We start from the raw sequence: 17553 nt of genomic DNA on the forward strand, positions 1-17553 counted from the left end.
AGCTCTCCCCTGGGATACCAAGGGGCCACAGTCCATCAATTCGTATTGCTGTGGACAAGTGACTGATGTTCACTTTTGCCTCTTCCATCATCTGCTGCTGAATGGGAAGAGAAAACCTCTCTCTCCTTTCTTTCTATCTCAATTCAACAATGAAGAACAAAGCTTCCCCTAAAGTGAAAGTGTAAGCTTAGATATCCCATTGGAAACGAGGCATGTTTGCAGCCTGCAGAGATGCTCAGCAGCATGGTGATTGGCTTTGCTTAATAATGGTGACAAAAGCTCCTTATCCTGCCAAAGCAGCATTAAAACCTCCCCTGGACAAAGGGCCGGGCGTGCAGCGGCAGTGCTGTGGGGCTGACGGCTCTCCCCCAAAGACGCCCGGCTTCTGCTGTGCCGTGTTTACAAGGCAAGCGGGTTTTATGCTACTTTTGGCTCAGTGGGATCCTGCCAGTATAACAAAACCTCCTCTCTTTTACCTGGGAGGAGGCAAAACACTTAAGTGGAAAGATTAACTCTGATGTGGCTCTGAAGCTGCTCCAGAGGGGCAGAAGCGACACAGCAGTGCCTCCAGCCTGGAGAGCACAGGCTCGGGATAGGGCCAAGGGCTGGCTGCTCAGCTCACGGCTTTTTTTTTTTTTTCTCCCAGTTAAAAAAAAAAAAAAAATTGTTTTTTGCTATTCCCATACTTCAAACAATGCTCGGGATATCATGCAATCCCAGAACAAGGCTGCTGATGCTTATAGCATGATACAGAAATAGGAGCCCCGTTTCCTACCTCGCTGGTACCCTCAGTCGTGGCTTCTTGCTTTGTTCTGGGGATGTCTCTACATCCCCTGCTCCTCCAGATGCCTCTCCCAGACGTGAATGTGTGTGCTGGCAGTTAGAGTTAGCACAGGCAATTACACTTCTGGGGTTTTTCTCTGGTCTCACCTCATCTGAGCAAGTCAATTAATCTCCTTGCATCTCAGTTTCTCTGCCTGTAAAACAGATAATAATGCGGGCACCACCCAGTGTGGCTTAATCGAGGTGCTGGCATCTCCCTGGCTGAGAGGGCTGCAGAGGTACGATGGGTTTTTTATCTGAGGCAAAGTAAAATGCCATTGTCTGACTGGTGGTCATTATAGCTGCCGAACTGCTAGCAGCCTGTGCCCACCCCCGGGATTCACTAGGTCACCTCCCAGGACCTCCCACCCGCTGCAGCTCTGAGCCACGGGAGACGCTGCTAAAAATAACAGTACTGGCACTGCTGCTCAGGACTCTTCAGTTCATCTATTTTTCTTTTTTTAAAGCGCTGATTTCACTGACACTTCTTTAAAAAATAGGAGGAAGGAAGAGAGAGAAATCATTCAATTAGAGATGAAAATATTGGCCCTGTTAGGTGGTTGCTGCTGAATGGGGCAGGAGGAAGGTGAACTGCAAGCATCTCATGTTGGGAGCAAGGGTGTGCGGGGCGTAAGGATCTCCGTTGCAAATAGCTGCCGGTCTGACATGAGGAGAGCAAGGCTATGAAGGGAGACAGCCCCAGAGGGACGATGGAGCTTGCCCAAGGTTGTGCACTGGGGGTAGAAACAGTGTCCAACTCTTCTGGGAGGACAGGCCATCCCCCGGATGACAAAACCTCTCCCCATCTCCCTCATCCACGCTGTGTTATTCCTCACAGCACTACGGAGTGTTACTCCAAGCCTTTCTTGCAGTGAAAAGTGCCCCAATTAGATTCCAGGATGAAAATTTACCAATTAAGTAACTTTTCTACAGAGGAAATTGCTGCACACATGCCATATCTCTTCAGGAGGAGATGTCCATTAGTGCTAATTGTGCTGGTGGCTTTGGTAATGGAGACACTGGTCTGTTTGGAGTTGGAAGGACAAGCTTAATCCTATTTCAGTTATGCTACTGAACAGATAGCGGCTGTTAATTACTTTAGTCACTCATTCTCTGGATCACAGTGTAACCCATGATCCAGAGGGGAAAAGTTTTGTATCCCATTATCATATCCCTTGCATCAACTAATGACTCCAACAATAAGGACTACGTTTCAATTAATAGTAATTTCTACATGCTTTGTGATAACTCTATTTTCAGCGTACACTCTTCAAACACTTCATATTTTACTGCAGAAAATGTATTGTGTTAAAGCTGGGAAAGCTATTTATTGGGTATTTTTGGTATATGATGAGAGCTTTTTTGGCATTAGTCCATCTTATCTCCACTCGGATTTTAAGGAGAGACTAAGTGGCTCTGACCTGAGTAGAGGAGGGTGAGCAAACCGAAGAAAATGTAATTGGAGTAAATGAACTTTTTAAGACTCAAATTGGACTGTAAGAAGAACCACTCTAGAGTTTGGAGAATCTTCACATTCCCCAATAACAACTTATTCCAAAAAACAAGCTGGCGGCTTTGCAGCTGGTGGTGTGTACACAAGCAAGACATGGGAGCAGTGTGGGCAGGGAGACTGGGGCAGGCTGGAGCCCTTCTCTGAAAAATCCTTTGTGTTCTCAGCAAAACATATCCTTCCACACGATACATTGGCCATCTTCCTAAAATTTCAATTTTTCATTGGAAAGCTATAGATTTGTCTATGGAAACCAATTTCTTCTGATAATTTGTGGTTTAGGGACCGAAAATGTTGGTTTACTATAAAATAATTTAAAAAATTTCCCAAATTCCTACCTGTTCTCATTTTCTCATCCAGTTCCCATTAGTCTGTGCTCATCCATCTTAAAGCATAAAAGGAAGGGAGTTTTGGGGGGGTTTGTTTTGGTTTTGTTTGTCTGTTTGTTGTGGGTTTTTTTGTTTTATTTTAATAATTCAATCCTAAAACAACATTTGAAATTCAGGTGCTGACATGTCTGAATGGGCGCACTGAGCCTTCAGAATAATTTTTGTGACAGGCAGACAGGTGAAAGGGAGAAATCACAGGAGGATTCAAATGTCTTCTAAAATGCAAGAACCAACCTGAGAGTTCACAGGATGCTGAAACAGATGGCTTTCTGAGAGGTAATCTATTTCCTCAATTTGGTGTTGTGGAAGGCACATAAACATTTCTGAAGGAGAGGATGACTCCTTGTCTTTTGATAAAAGGCACCTGCCCTCCATGCAGTCAGTACCTGAACAAAGAAGAAAAGAGATAAAACTGAAAAAAAAAATATAAAAATGAGGTTGCATTTTTCAAGCCTTTGTTGGAAAAAGGATGTAGAGGGGGTGAATACTCCTAATTATTATCTGAGAAGCATTCACAGACACTAGCTTTGGGGAAGCCTGTGGCAGGTTGAGAGCACATCAGCAAGTGCACACAAATGAGGAGGTACCTCTCAAAGAAAAACAATGCATAAAACATCCTGCTTATGCAAATGTATGATGATGACATTACCAGGCACTGATTAGGAAATAAATCTGATTTGCTTAGGGCCCTTTTTATCAACAATATACTGTTTTTTTAAGGTTTCTGGTAGCTGTAACCTTGGCTCATTCCTCCTTATTTGGCTGTCCCCTGAGGTTAGGTCCAGTACTTTGGAGATTAGCAGGGGAGGGAAGGCTCCTGCTCCAAGGGTGTCCTTCAGGTAAGATTCCAGACACAGCTGATGAACAGGTAAGGGTGGCATTTGTGCTTGCCATAGGTGAAAATGGCTCTTTATCCATTCTGTAACCTGCGTTGTTCTTGCTCCTAAGGATGCTCAGGTATACATCAATTCCTCTCCAGCCTTGTCCCATGAGGGAGAATCTGGTCACGCAGCAGAAGGAAAAATACTGGAATAACTTATAGTGTAGGTTGGTTAGAAGTTTACTTCTTGCTGTGTTTACAAAGGATTATAACTTTCCGGTTTTCACTGCAGGGACAGAGACATCAGGAAATGGCAGGAATGCTCCACCAGGGTCAGCTGATGTGGTCCCAGATACCAAATAGCAGCACAGTCCTCCTTTGATGGTGTTCATTGCTAGGAAGGTTTTTTCTGATAAACAGTGGCCATTAGCACATTCTGCAAGTGCCTTTTCTAAGCCCATCTTATCTTGGCATCTGTGACCTGCAGAGACTGGTTCCTAGCTCTACAAATTGGCAACAGATCACATTAACAGATGGCCTTGAGTATGCGCGTGCCAGGACTTATTATGCGCCTCTTTTTTTTTTTTTCAAGAGCTGTGTGTGAACTCTATCCAGGTATGTGGCAACATCTCTCATGTCTGGGATCATGGTGGTACACCTTTGTTATACAAGAAAGGAGCTGTCTCCATTTGCAATGCACTCTGAAGTCCTCACTCACACTCAAAAGGAGCGAAGCATCTGTCTGGTTTGAGTGAACAACTGTGCGTCCATTTTGGATAGCTTGGAGCGGGCTGCTGGCAGCCTACACAAAATGAAGCTACTGGGACCCATCCAGTCCTCACCAGACTCCCAGTCTCGGTAGATTTTCCCAGCCAAAGAAAACCTCAAACACTGCCTCAGCTGATATTCCCATGGCAGCCACAGCACAGGGAAAATGGGGCACGGAGTAGGAATTTTCTGGCAAATGGCAGCAGGTTGCAGACAAAGCCCACAGAAAAGATGAATGGAGTCTGGGGTATTTTACTGCTCAGGGCACATTGCTGGGACTGCCTCCACTGCAGAGCTGGGCAGGGAATCTCTTACAGTTTGCAGCTAAAGGACATAGGCACTGAAGGCACCTCTTCATCTAACAGACACTGGTTTTGAAACTTTTAGCTTAATTTGTATAACTTTAGGTCTGTGTTATTTACCTGATGGAGAAAGACTTGACCCTTTGTCTTCCTGAAGATCACAGCGACTCTGCTGCCTCCCCGGTTGTGTCAACCTCAAATTTTTCTTCCTGGGAGAAATATGTCATGCACTGATCTGTCAGTCACTTCTTCAGGGATACTGAATCTATTAAAAAGAAAAACCTGGTTTTAAATGACGTGTGATACTAAACTGTCTCATTACCTCCAAAGTGAGATGAAATGCATTCTCTCTACATATTATTTTTTCCCGTATGTCTCAGTATTATTCTTTGTTCATGGGAATGGTGTTTAGCCCCGAAGATTATAGACTGGTCATAACCAAAGAAAAGGAGAGAAAGATTTACTCCAATCATGTCAAAGGGACCTCAGTGAATATTAACTGATAAAGTATACACAGATCTCAGCACACCCTCATTACCCGCCTGTGAATTTAGCCGGCTTGATAAATGGGAGCAGTTTATAGAGCAGGCAGAAATTGATACGGAAGAGGTTTCTATCTGGAATGCTCTGTATAAATTACTGGATGCTTATCTGTGAGTAATTCCCTTGCATATGCTAACTGTCCAGACGCTTACAGCCTATGGCAAAGACATTAGATAACCTTCGATTCACAGTTGCCGGGGGCAATCTTCATGCTAAATAAATAGTTCATTTCTTTTGGACTCAAATGATATATCTGTTTGCAAGCATCACAAGTACTGGTCTAGAAATGGATACTTAAGCTATGATTTTTTTTAAGCTGTCCTTCCTTTTTTTGTGCCTGCAATTTGTGGCTGCACTTCATGTAATTTAGCAGCCTGTTACTTCTGCCTCGTCTATTTTATCCATCAGGTTTCTAATGTGCCCATCTAGGTGCCTGTCAGGTAGATGGACAGTTAAAGACATGATTTTTTAGCTTACTCTTTCTTTCTATACATGCTCTATTAAGGGCACAAACTACCCCAAGCACGTTCCTATATTTGCCCATTAGGCAACTTTGCCCACGGTTCTTTCTTGCTACAGACCTATGTGCTGAGCAGAAAAGGAAATATTTTTCTACTGAGCTCTGCAGGCTTGAGATCAGAATTCATCTGAGCAAAAAGTGAGGCCAAGAAGCAGGCAGGGTGAAAATGAAGCACTCAATACATAAAGGAAAGAGCATTTCCCAGCACTCAGACAGGTGAGTGGCAAATATCATCTTCTTTTGACATAACTCCCCCCACCCCAGCTTAATACAGACATTGCATAGTGTTTATTTGGCATAAGCTGGGTTTATAGCTCTATTTTCTAGAAATAGAATCACTATCTCTGCCTGGAAGTCAAAGCAGATTTTTTTTCCCTGAGGGAATTGCATTGGCACTCACAGCCCATCTTGGAGGCCAGTGCCAACCAAGTGTAAATGAACCAGGGGGAAGTTCATCACACAAAGAGAAAACTTCAGGCTGCCGAAAGGCTCCAGGCAACTTAGAGCAGCAGATCAAAACCAGATGGACAGAAGCTGCTACTTCTCCAGCCATCAAGCACTAAGCCAGGGATGCCCATCCTGTTGTGACCCAGCTCTTGAGCCAGGGAAATTTTCGGCCTCACGGTGAAGGTGAACTGAAGATGTGATCAGTGAATTGAGAGCACGTGCCCAAAAGCAGTGGTGTGCTGGGACATGAGTCACACGTGGATCTGCTGTCCCTGCCCAGAGGGACACAGCCTCCTGTGGAGGGTCGGCACAAGGCTCAGGTGGTCCCAGTCACTGCCTTTGACTTAAATCTGCTGCTACACATCAGTCAAAACGCGCACCTTTAGGCTAACCAGGAACAACCTGAACAAGAGTGTCTGCACCAGCCTCCTCACCCCAGCTATGAAAGAAACTGGAAATTATTATTAAAACCTGGGCTTAAGACACTATTCACCCAACAATATTCTTTGCTCTAACTTTTGCTGCCTAACAAGTTGTGCTGGTAAGTGCAATTTCCCTTGGAAATTAGCAGTGAAGCTGGCTCTGTTTGTTTGCTGGATTTGTATTTCTCAGCCCTGGAAGAGGTGCTCATCCCATGCCTCATTCTTGGCATTGCCAGGGTCCCTGGCAGAAAGCTGTGCACAGATCTCTCCATAGGGAAATACTACATTAATCAAGTGCTGACAGACCTCCTCGCTATTTTTTTCCCCATGATGGTCAAACATGTCATTTTTGCTCCTAAAAGATGTTGCCTGCAATTCTACCCAGCGCAGGTGCATCGCACAAGGCTCAGTGGTGGTAGAGGGTCTGGTGCTCAGCCTGTATCTTTTGGGAAAGGAGCAGCACTTCCCACCAGGCCTCTGGGATCTCGTACAGATGCAGACACGGAGCTTGTCTTTTGCCAAGCTTCTTCCACCTTCTGGGGTTTAACAGCTGGTGACAGTCCATTTCTCATCGTCAGAGCCTCTGTGAATGCTGTAAGCTATGGCATCATCTCCAGGCTTGGCTGCTCTCTCTCTCAAAGCCAAGATTAACCCATCCTTTCCCCAGTTTGCTGTGTGGAAGCAGCACTCAGCAGCTGTCCACAGCTGCAAGGCAAAGCTAAGTACCTGGGGTCCATACCCTCATCCAGGTGTATCCCACCCCTAGGGTGGGGGTATCCCAAGGTCTCATATGGAGGCAAAACAACAACATATCTTGTTCTCAGTGGCCTTCCTGATGATGTCCAATATTTTGCAAGCTTTTTTTGGCTGCCACTGCACACTGAACTAATGATATTGGAGAACTGTCAAGAGCGAATCCAACTATGCCCAGTCCAAACTCAGCGCACATAGAGATAGCTCAGATTATTTCCCCCTAGAAGCATTATGGCCAGTTACACCGCAGATCAGATTTACCTATTCATGCAGATTTCTGAAATCCTTCTGAGGTTCCCAACCATTGTGATGGCATTTGACTGCCCAAAAGACCTGAGCTCTTCCCCCTCGCTCTGGCTGTGTTGTTAGCAAAGGCACAGCTGAAGGGATGCCCTGTTTGGTTGGGTATCAGAGGAGCAGATACTGCACACCAAGCTCAGCTCTCTTTGGGCCTCTTGCCCACTGATTCCTGCTCATAAGAATCTGAAGACAGATTTTACATCACTATTATTTTTTCATAAAAAGCTGACATCATTGACTATAAAGGTCAATGAGTGGAAGAAACCTCTTTGCATCAGTATCTTTAGTTGAAATCTGGGAGCTACTGCCCATCTGCCAGGGTCACGCTGGAGACAAACCCAAGGTCCGAACTCAGCAGCAAGCTACCACTCCACTAGACCTGGCCAGTGCAAATAACATCTCTTACCACTGCTGCATGCCTGTGATTTGGGTCAAAGAAACCTTTTCCTGCATACTTTCAAGAACAATTTGCACAAATTTCTTTAGACCCAGGGTCCAATGAGTGTCCTCTGCAGAAGGAAACTGGACGCAAATTTCTTTCTCTGTCTTGGCAGAACCGTGCATGTTTCCAGCTCAAAGGAGTGAAAATCTAGATGCTATTTCTGCCTCCTCATGGCTTGTTGCAACAAGGATTCTCCCTATTACCTTTCCCAGAGGGGAGAAGAGTTGCCTTCATTTCTAAATTTAGCTTTAATGAGTGCAAAATGAATAAGGTAGCAGGGGAACCTAATCTGGTTAGCAGAGCAGCAGCAGAAAGCACAAGATGTTTGTGTACAATGTTGGATTTTGATTTCCTGTGCTGAATCCACAGGAGCATTGAAAGGATTCAAGGCTCCTGAAACTTCAGTGGTTTTGTGGATATACAGTTGGGTACAAATTGGGCAGGTAGTCCTTACGGCCAGTGATGACAGCAGAGCTCTATTTGGCCTTGGGCAAATACACACGCCTGCTGACTTTGCTGCTTGGATGCTGTTTATAAAGGGAGAAATAGCACAGGCTGGAATATATAAAGTTCTGTGCAAAATTATCTACTTGCCACAGCTTGCAGCTGTACTTCACTCCTAACAAGTACCCTCTGGCTGTTCCCGCTATCATCCGTGCTCTCTGGTCTGACAGTGCCTGGGTTGCCTTCCTCCTCCAGTCCTGGAGCACTACAGAGCAATGTTCATTCATCTAAGTTTGAAGCAAAATTATTTGCTGCATTTATTCAACTCCAAGATCCCAAAGCAACAGTATTAATGCACCTCAGCTTTGCTCCAGACCTGATTCTCTGAGTCTCTAGTGATACCCTTTGGTCCTGACTTGCATTATCCTTTCCACCCTTCACAGCCCAAAAGAAGAGTGCTGCTGAACTCATCTAAGCTGCATGGCAATATAGATCTGCAAAATATCTAAACAGATAGAATGCCCTGTCTGACTTTTGGAGCTGGCATTTGGGATTTACACAAAATGTTTTGCCCAAGGACCCAAACTAGTCAACAAACCTTACAGGCCCAAATTCCTTGGTCCATTGCTGGGAAGTAGCTCCAGAGGCCCCCCAAAAATTGGCACCACTGTAACCAAAGTAGCTTCACTGCCCAAAAGCACAAAGAAGAACATGTACAGAGAGACAAATTATTCAGATGCCACTGCAGGGCATTTTAAACCAGGACTCCAGAATTAGCACCTGGCACTTGTCAGAAATGGCAGAGGATGGCTCATGATTGTAAGTGATCAAGGCGTTTCCTTTGGTCTCGTATGAAAACCAAACCTATCTTCAGAAACAATAAATTCTGCTAGTCCTGTGCTGACGCCACCACTTTCTGCAGAGTCCTGGGGCTTCTTTGGAGGTCTCTGGGCCAGACACACATAAAGGATGTGCAGACTGAATTTCAAAAGCATCTCTGCACCCACAACTTCTAGTGAAGTCATCTGAGGAGGCTGCAATGCTCCGAATCCTTTCCTAATTAGATCAGCAGTCTCGTCACCTCCTGAGAGGGCTTGGTATATCCTCTGGGTTTTAAAGGAATTCTGTATTAAAAGCAGAGATCTGACAAATTGGAGCCTCCTCAAATACAGAAAGAAATGTAAAGACAATAAAGACCTTCCCCCCTACCTCTGATAGTTTTGAGTAATGACAGCTAGAGAAATAACACTTGTTTGGAAATAACCCATGACCCTTTTCATCCAAAGGGATCTTAGTAGCAAATGAATCCATTTTTTTTTAAGGCATAGAGGGCATTAACAACACGCTTGGTCAATTTTCTCACTTGGATTTCAACTTTTTCGAGGCTGTGACCACACATTCACTAGATAATAGTATCTTTAATTTCTCACTAATTTATATGGGCTTATTTTCAGGGGATGAAGCAGATATAAATTATTTTTATACACATTTATATTTCAGGGGATGAATGAAAACAGTAAGCACCATCTATTATTAAGTCAAGCACAGAGGCAGCAAATCAGCTGCATATGAGCAAATCACTCATACAAGCATCAGGGTCAGTTATCCCCCTATATAAGATATTTCAGCAGTATATAAATTAATACAAAAGGGTGGATTCATGTTTCAATGCTGTCGCAGTTGCCTGGTGTTACATAGACACTGCATGTTTATTTATCATTGTTGGGATGAGGGTTCATTTGTATGAATGGGCATAAAGATGACGCTGGATCTGTGGCTCACAGCATTTGCAGGGTAAGTTGATAGGACAAGGAAATGGTAGCTGGGAAAGAAGTAATTATTATTATTATTATTCCCATTTTACAGGTGAAAAGCAAAGCAAGGGCAAATGGAAGTGGATAAAGGGCCGAGCAGTGACTCCTGTTTTTTCAGCGCGTGGTGCTTGAGTCACAAGGCTTATGTCTTCTCGAGTAGCTCTACACCTCAGAAACTCAGCAAGCAGCTGGGAAACTGCAGCTTTACCCTCGCCACCTCCAACAAAACAAATGGGATTTAGAGATGCTCAGAGATAACGGGCAGCCCAGAGGTCACCAGGGAGCCAAACCCTCACATCCATAAACCCCATGGGTGAGACCAGAGCAAGTCAAAATGAGCAAACAACGGTGAAGTGTTTGTGAAGATTTATATAAATGATGTGTGAGTGTTTTCCTTGGAGGTATTTCTGACCTTTGCCATGAATGTTTATACAAATGATATTTTTGTTTGCAAGAACAATTGTACAAAGGCAAATGCGCAGAAATATACATTTGAGTGAAGCTTCACTACAAAGGAGCTTATAGAGCCATGCAGAAATCTCTTTGCTGCGTATAAAAGTTTCAGTCCCTCAGGAAGCAAATTGAAGTAATACGATCTAGGTAATATATTTTGCAAAACAGAAAATAGCAATGAAAGGCTGGCAAACAGCCAGATGCAACTGAAATGAACTCAAGGACTGAGATACATCACAGACCGTGTTTGAATAAGGAACATTGCCATAAAACCCAAGCCCTTTCATTCATGAATAATACAGGACCAAGAGACAGGTCTGAATTTGTCATGTAAATTATTTACTGTAACTACGAAATGGCCACCTGTCTAGGCTTGCGGCAGTGTTTGAACCAAGGCCCTTTAAATTAAAAAAAGGAAAAGATAAAGTTGCTTAAGCTAAAGAGGTACTTTTTTGCTACTGCGGAGTAGTGTGCTCCTGCCCTCATGCACAGAGGCATGAGTGGGGGACATGACTTGTCCTGGTTTTGGCTGGGATAGAGTTAATTTTCTTTCTAGGAGCTGGTATAGTGTCATGTTTGGGATTCAGTGTGAGAAGAATGTTGATAACACAGTGATGTTTGCAGTTGTTGCTAAGCAGTGTTTGTACTTAGTCAAGGATTTTTCAGCTTCTCATGCCCAGCCAGCAAGAAGGCTGGAAGGGCACAAGTTGGGAGGGGACGCAGCCAGGACAGCTGACTCAAACTGGCCAAAGGAATATTCCCTACCACATGATGTCATGCCCAGTATATAAACTGGGGGGAGTTGATCACTGCTCAGGAGCTAACTGGGCATCAGTTAGCGAGCAGTGAGCAATTGCATTGCGCATCACTTGTTTTGTATATTCCAATCCTTTTATTATTATTGTCATTTTATTATTGTTATCATCATCATCATTATTATTTTCTTCCTTTCTGTTCTATTAAACTGTTCTTACCTTAACCCATGAGTTTTACCTTTTTCCTTCTGATTCTCTCCCCCATCCCACTGGGTAGGGGAGAAGCGAGTGAGCGGCTGTGTGATGCTTAGCTGCTGTCTGGGGTTAAACCACAACAGACCTCCACTGGGCTGAGCCCTCCATGTTATTAAGCTGGGGAGCATCTTCAGGGGGGGCTTTTCACCTTGTTCTGCTGGTGAGGTCAGTGATGATTTTGCCCACGGGGCCCAAGCTTGGGACGAGGCCACCCAAGGGACCCCAGGGTATCCCAGACAGCTGAACCTACCAGCAGGATGGCCAAAATACCAGAAGGCAGCGGCACATCCCACCTTCAGAGAGCATGGCCTTCTCCAGAAGTGGAGTTTGGGTTTAGGCTGAGTGAGATTATAACCTTTAATATGGAACAGTTTATGAGCTCAGGGCAGAGATGCCTTGATTTGCAGAGGCACTTCCTATATGGGATGGACAGCAGCTCCACAGGACCCATCTGCCAAAGCCAGTCTGAACTAACACTAATGAGACAACAGCTCTTAGAAACACAAGACCTTTGTGCCCAGCCAATAGCAACTGTTAAAGATGGAATAAAATCTGCGCTGGAAGAAGTCTAAAAGACATTTCTAAGAATTCTGGATACACCCTTACACACCTGCCCCAGACTGTTCCCACCATCTCACCTCAGTCAGCTTCTCCATAGTGACTTGCAGCTCTGTTCAGCCTGAGCTGGAAGAGAGCTGAGCTGCTCAGGATTTCAATGTGGTGGTGGTGGTTTTTTTTTTTTTTTTTTTTTTTTTTTTTTTTTTTTTAAGCTGTTGGTCTACAGAGTGCTTCCAAAGAATCCCAGCAGATCTATAATAAACAAGAGCTACTTTTGAAAGCCACTTGGCATACTTGTTTAAATAACCTCTCTGACTCTCCAATTGTCTTGTTTTTCTCAGGGTTGTCATAGAGAGGAAGATATTGACAAGTTCATGGTGTGTCAGGGAGCATAGATGAAAGTGAAATAATTTACTCTGTTCTTGAAAGCATTTATTTTTGACCTATTTCTCCAGTGTGCGTAGCTACAGCATCTCTCTGTTTCTTCATGTCAGTTTGGACATTGGGAAGAGCATCCTGCAGTAGAGGCAGTGCACAGACATGGTTAATGCTGCACTGCCTGGGACTAGAGGTGTATCTGTCATGTTCAATGCATCTTGAGAAAGCAGACACCTTGTAGCAGGGAAGTCAATAGGTTGTTTAGTTATACTGAGCTTCTAGAAGGCAAAAACTCATTTTCACCTCTCTAAAGAAAGGAAAGGTCTTAGATATCAGTGCATTAGATCTTAAGAATGTCCCATCAAAACACAGGCTGCTGTAAAGGTTGTTACCTTTTAAGAGAAATGTCTTACTGAAACCAGCAAGGTCTTTGCTCTCTCCCTCATATGAGAAAGGTGATGAATGAAAGCAGGCAGTAGGTTGTTAGACTGTTTTTCCCAGAAATAACCCAAACGTTTTCTTCCTGGTGCATTCCAGCTTTGTTTGCACTTAACTAGAAAACTGGAAGAGAAGAGATAAAAGGTGAATGATGCCAGGCCAGGCTGTCTCCGAGTTGTAACCATCAAAAGGCTTCTTCAGCAGAAGTAGCATTATGAAAGGTCCAAGTCAGCACATGTAATGTGGATCAAGAGCTACCTACAAACTCCAGCCCTTCTAGAAGGTACAAACACTGTAGAAGGCTTTCCTCTGGATATTTTTTCCTGCCGCTGCTGAAACACGCAGCTTTACTCCTGACCCACAAAACACACTGTCCTTTTCAGATATCTCTAACAATTACTCCATTCACACCGGAAGGCAGCACTGCTGGTAGAGTAGTTTTGATTGTAGCAGTGTATTAACTAAACAGATTAATTAACTGATACACCCTCTTATTGTCTCATATTTCCACTGTCCTGTGGACTGCTGTGCTCTAACAATACTTTAAAATTCTAACTTGTTTTGTCTCTCCTGGCTTTTAAATACCCCTGCATTCCCATCTGCAGCTTTGTATAAGAATACACATGCAAAACTAAATAAACATGCATTTTGGAGACACCTTAACCTTAGCCCCCAAAAAGGCTGCTGCCCTACTTGTTTCTAAAGCCTTAACCCAAATGATGACATTTAAATAGAGCTACAATAATACCAGGTAGCTAATTCCAGTGATGGCAACAACAGAGCAGGGAAAGGAGGGAGGTGAAAAGCGACCAGCTCAAATAATATTTGCTGAAAAGGCAATCCTAAATATTATTAACCTGATTCTTCTCTGCCATCAAAATTACACTGTGGTATCTCTGGTTCAGTGAGAATCAGACCCTGAAAGGTAATAAAATCCTTTCTGTTAACAAGCCCATAAACTAATAGCACTTGAAAAAAATCGGCATACCAGGCTTCACAACCAGCAGTGAAAACAGATTAGATGTGATGCAAGGGCCAAGAGTATCCCCCAAAACCTCATCTTCAGCTGTAAAGTGCATTCCTGTGATGAACAGGCTTTGGTTTGCAGCTCAGTACCCTCTTCTGCATCTCCATGTGCATTTGTGGTTCAGTGGCATATTTACAATATTGGGGGGGGGGGGGGGGGGGGGGGGGCGGGGAATCAAACACCTTTTTGTTCAAATGTCATTTCAACAAAGGCTGCGTTGTGTTCTGATTTCTGGCTTCATCTAGAAATCTAGATGTCTTTCAAGTTGCTCTACTCCTTTCCAGAGGCATTTGGAAGTTGCGTGGGTATTAGTACTGGATAAGCACTGATTTAAGTGAGGAATTAGTATATGTTCTGAATGGAGAAGATGTTCTTTGTAAACACCCAAGGCTTGCAGGAAAGAGGTCTCCAGGATTTCAGGTAAATGCATTCCTAATTAATCTAAGGGGAAGGGTAGCATTCAGTGACCTCTAAGGGGTACTATGACAACATAATATTATCGATCATTCATATCCTTGGTTCAGCAGTCCCTTTCTTCTTGCATGTGAAGAGAGGGCTGGAGAGATAACAAGTTCAGCCCCAGAAACCACCTCTCGGAAAAAAGCAGGATGAGGCTCCACTCCAGCCTGAGCATTTTCTAGCCTTCTGAACTTCTGGTTGCTGAATTTGCCAAGTTTCTGCATTTGCCTGCTGGAAGCAGCCCGAGGACCCCTGTTCATTTTGCACAGGCCACCCTGCAGCCTTTAGGGGCACATTCACTCCTCACTGCCATCTTGAGTCCATCTGATAATAAGATAAAAGTATCTGTCCCCTTTTCTCTTCCACCTCTCAGTAGAAATTTTCCTAACTTGCAGTACAATCAGACCATTTTTATTCTTTCTGGCCATCTCCTAAAGGTGAAAGTGGGACCTCTGCTGAGCATCATCATCCCAGGCTCAAGGTTTTTAATGAAAACCTGGAATTCCTTCTATTTAGGGCCAGGGAGGTGACTAATGGACTAAACAGCCTGAGAGGTGGAGGAATGGCTCTGCTGAAAAGCACTGTGGCAGCCAGCAAGGTCCATGTGCTGAGCAAATGTTCATGACAGCCAGCGAGCCATGTGGACCTCAGACAGGGAGCAAACTCCCCTGATCTGCACTTTGTCCTCCTCAATCAGCTTTTCCCTACCTACAAGACCACAGAAAACACCAGATTTCTACAGCTGCCCTTCAACTTCATGGATTTGCACATCTAAAATAAGGATCGTCCTACTGAGACCTCTGTATTCTGAAAAATATAGGCTATAGCTATGTAGTCTTCTGCAGCCTGCGCACAAAGGCAGTGGGACACGAGCAAGCTCTGCCCCCGAATATGGTGCTCCCTGTCTGAGGGTGAACCCAGCTCAAGCATGGCACTGGCAGCATCTTCCCATCCCCAGCTGAGAACAACAGAGAGGGGAGATGCAAATTTGCAGAAGAGCACACACAAAGCCAATTTTAAAGTGAACGTTGGCCTCAAACTAACAGGGAAAATGCACCATTGGCTTTGATTTTTAAATACATTAGTTGTTCTCTCAAAGACTGGATCAATGGAAAAAGGAAACTGAGCGATGGATAACCCTTTACTTACTTAGGAGTAGGACTTATCCTCATGCTGTCTGGCAAGAGCATGGCCTGCTGTTGGGTGACTGTGCTCTTGCATTTCCCTCACAGCCATGTCTGCTCCCATGTCCCAGGTAACCACCAGGCTGGTCATGTATTAGAAGTATTTACCAGTGGGGTGTGAAGTGGCAAGAAGCATCTGTGAAAAATTCCAGAAGGTCTATATGCACTTGTATTTCAAAACAGAACAAAATATTGAATTTCTAAAATTTCCACAGAAGTGTAACGTTAAGCAGAAAAGATTGCTTGAAGGCAATCAAAATATTTCATTTTGATTAAAGTCCAAATACTCTAATTTATTTTATATGCTGATAGAATTCAAGCTACCATTTCCCAAAGAAAATTCTAAATGATACAATTCCAACAAGACACTGTGAGCTCATCAGATTGTTTGAAGGAAATGCCACCGAAATGGAGATATTCCCACAAAAAGTCACAATTTTGAGGAAATGACATTTTTTCCTCATGGGGAATATTCTGACTGGCTGTATTTAGCAGTTTGTTTCTGCACTTTGCCTGCACAACTCAAAGGTGTTTGTGTGGAAGGACAAGTGCCATGACATGAAGGAGCTGAAATCCACCACGTTACAGAGGAGATACCTGCTGGGGACTGAGATTCCTCCTTGTGCTGCTGAAGGTTGAATCATAGAACCAAGTTAGGTCTTGATGTGCAACATCTCTTCCAAGCAGGCTGAAAAGATTAATCATTTTTCCCCTCTATCGCTCATTTTTCAGCCTCCATCTGGTTATCTTTTGTGTAGATCACAGGCACTTCTGTTATCAAAGTTTGCAGAGCACTTGTCTCAGTTATGGTGAGGACTTGTCCAAGTTATGGTGTCAGGGACTGCAGGTATTACTGCAGCACAGCTCACACGTAACAGCATCACTGTGGAATGTGCTGAGCACTTTCCTTCTGCCCTGTACAAGAGCAGCCTTGCACTGAGTACCTGTATTTACTGAGCTCTACACGCAACTCTCCCTGCTACTTGCGTGACATAAAATGTCCTTTGCCATACAGAAAGCAGTGAGTTCATTTGGGAGCAGTGAACGGGGAAGAATTTAGCTCACTTATGGAAGCAGCAATGGCCAATAGCACGATAACGAAATGGTAGGTAGCATTTTGAAGGCCTCTAGGTATCTACAAAACGCAGATGTGCCTAAGCTCTTTGTCTCAGCATCTGAGGCACAGAAATATGATTCGGCACGTGGCTGTCGGGAAAACACCTGCTGTTTAAAAGCAAGATTTGAAAAAGAAACCTTCAGGCTCCTAGCCTGCTGAAAATACCTGTCTGATCTTGTTACCTTGTACTAGCCACATGAGCCAGGATCCATCCCTAGAGAGCTGAGAGATAGGCATCAGCAGGTACGAATGGAAAAGCCATGGATCAGCAAGCAGCTGCCTCTTGCAGAGCAACCCCTTTCTCCTGGTAATGAGACCTCTATGGATTTGCAGTGAGGAGACAGTGTGGTCCAGGGCTGCTCAGGGTCAGCCAGGACACAAGCTGCAAACAGATCTCTGAAGACAGGCAGTTCCTGGTCTCGCAAGGCACAAACCCAAGCTCCTGCCCAGCCCACGTTTGTCACAGGAGCGATGGAAAACCAGAAACAAGGGATAAATACTTCATTTTGCCCTGCCGTGAACAACACGGGACCTGTCTGTCTTCCCTGACTGGCTGAGCAGGGCTCTTCAAACAAGGTTTGTGGTACAAGAGTCCACAATTTTAATGACAGGTTTTATCTTTCCAATATTCTC

The 17553-nt window shown here is 44.2% G+C and overlaps 1 protein-coding gene across 1 annotated transcript in view; it reads right to left on the minus strand.

The window, feature by feature from the left end:
* Positions 1–2977: 2977 nt before the first annotated feature.
* The window catches only part of SLCO3A1 (solute carrier organic anion transporter family member 3A1), a 171316-nt gene continuing 156740 nt past the window's right edge, over positions 2978–17553 (minus strand). Inside the window, exon 11 of the mRNA XM_052808172.1 lies at positions 2978–3107. Within this exon, the coding sequence (XP_052664132.1) occupies positions 3101–3107 (7 nt within the window). The 3' untranslated portion in view covers positions 2978–3100. The remainder of the gene's footprint in view (positions 3108–17553) is intronic.

Source organism: Harpia harpyja, chromosome 14, assembly GCF_026419915.1.
Source record: "Harpia harpyja isolate bHarHar1 chromosome 14, bHarHar1 primary haplotype, whole genome shotgun sequence".
NCBI lineage: Eukaryota > Metazoa > Chordata > Aves > Accipitriformes > Accipitridae > Harpia > Harpia harpyja.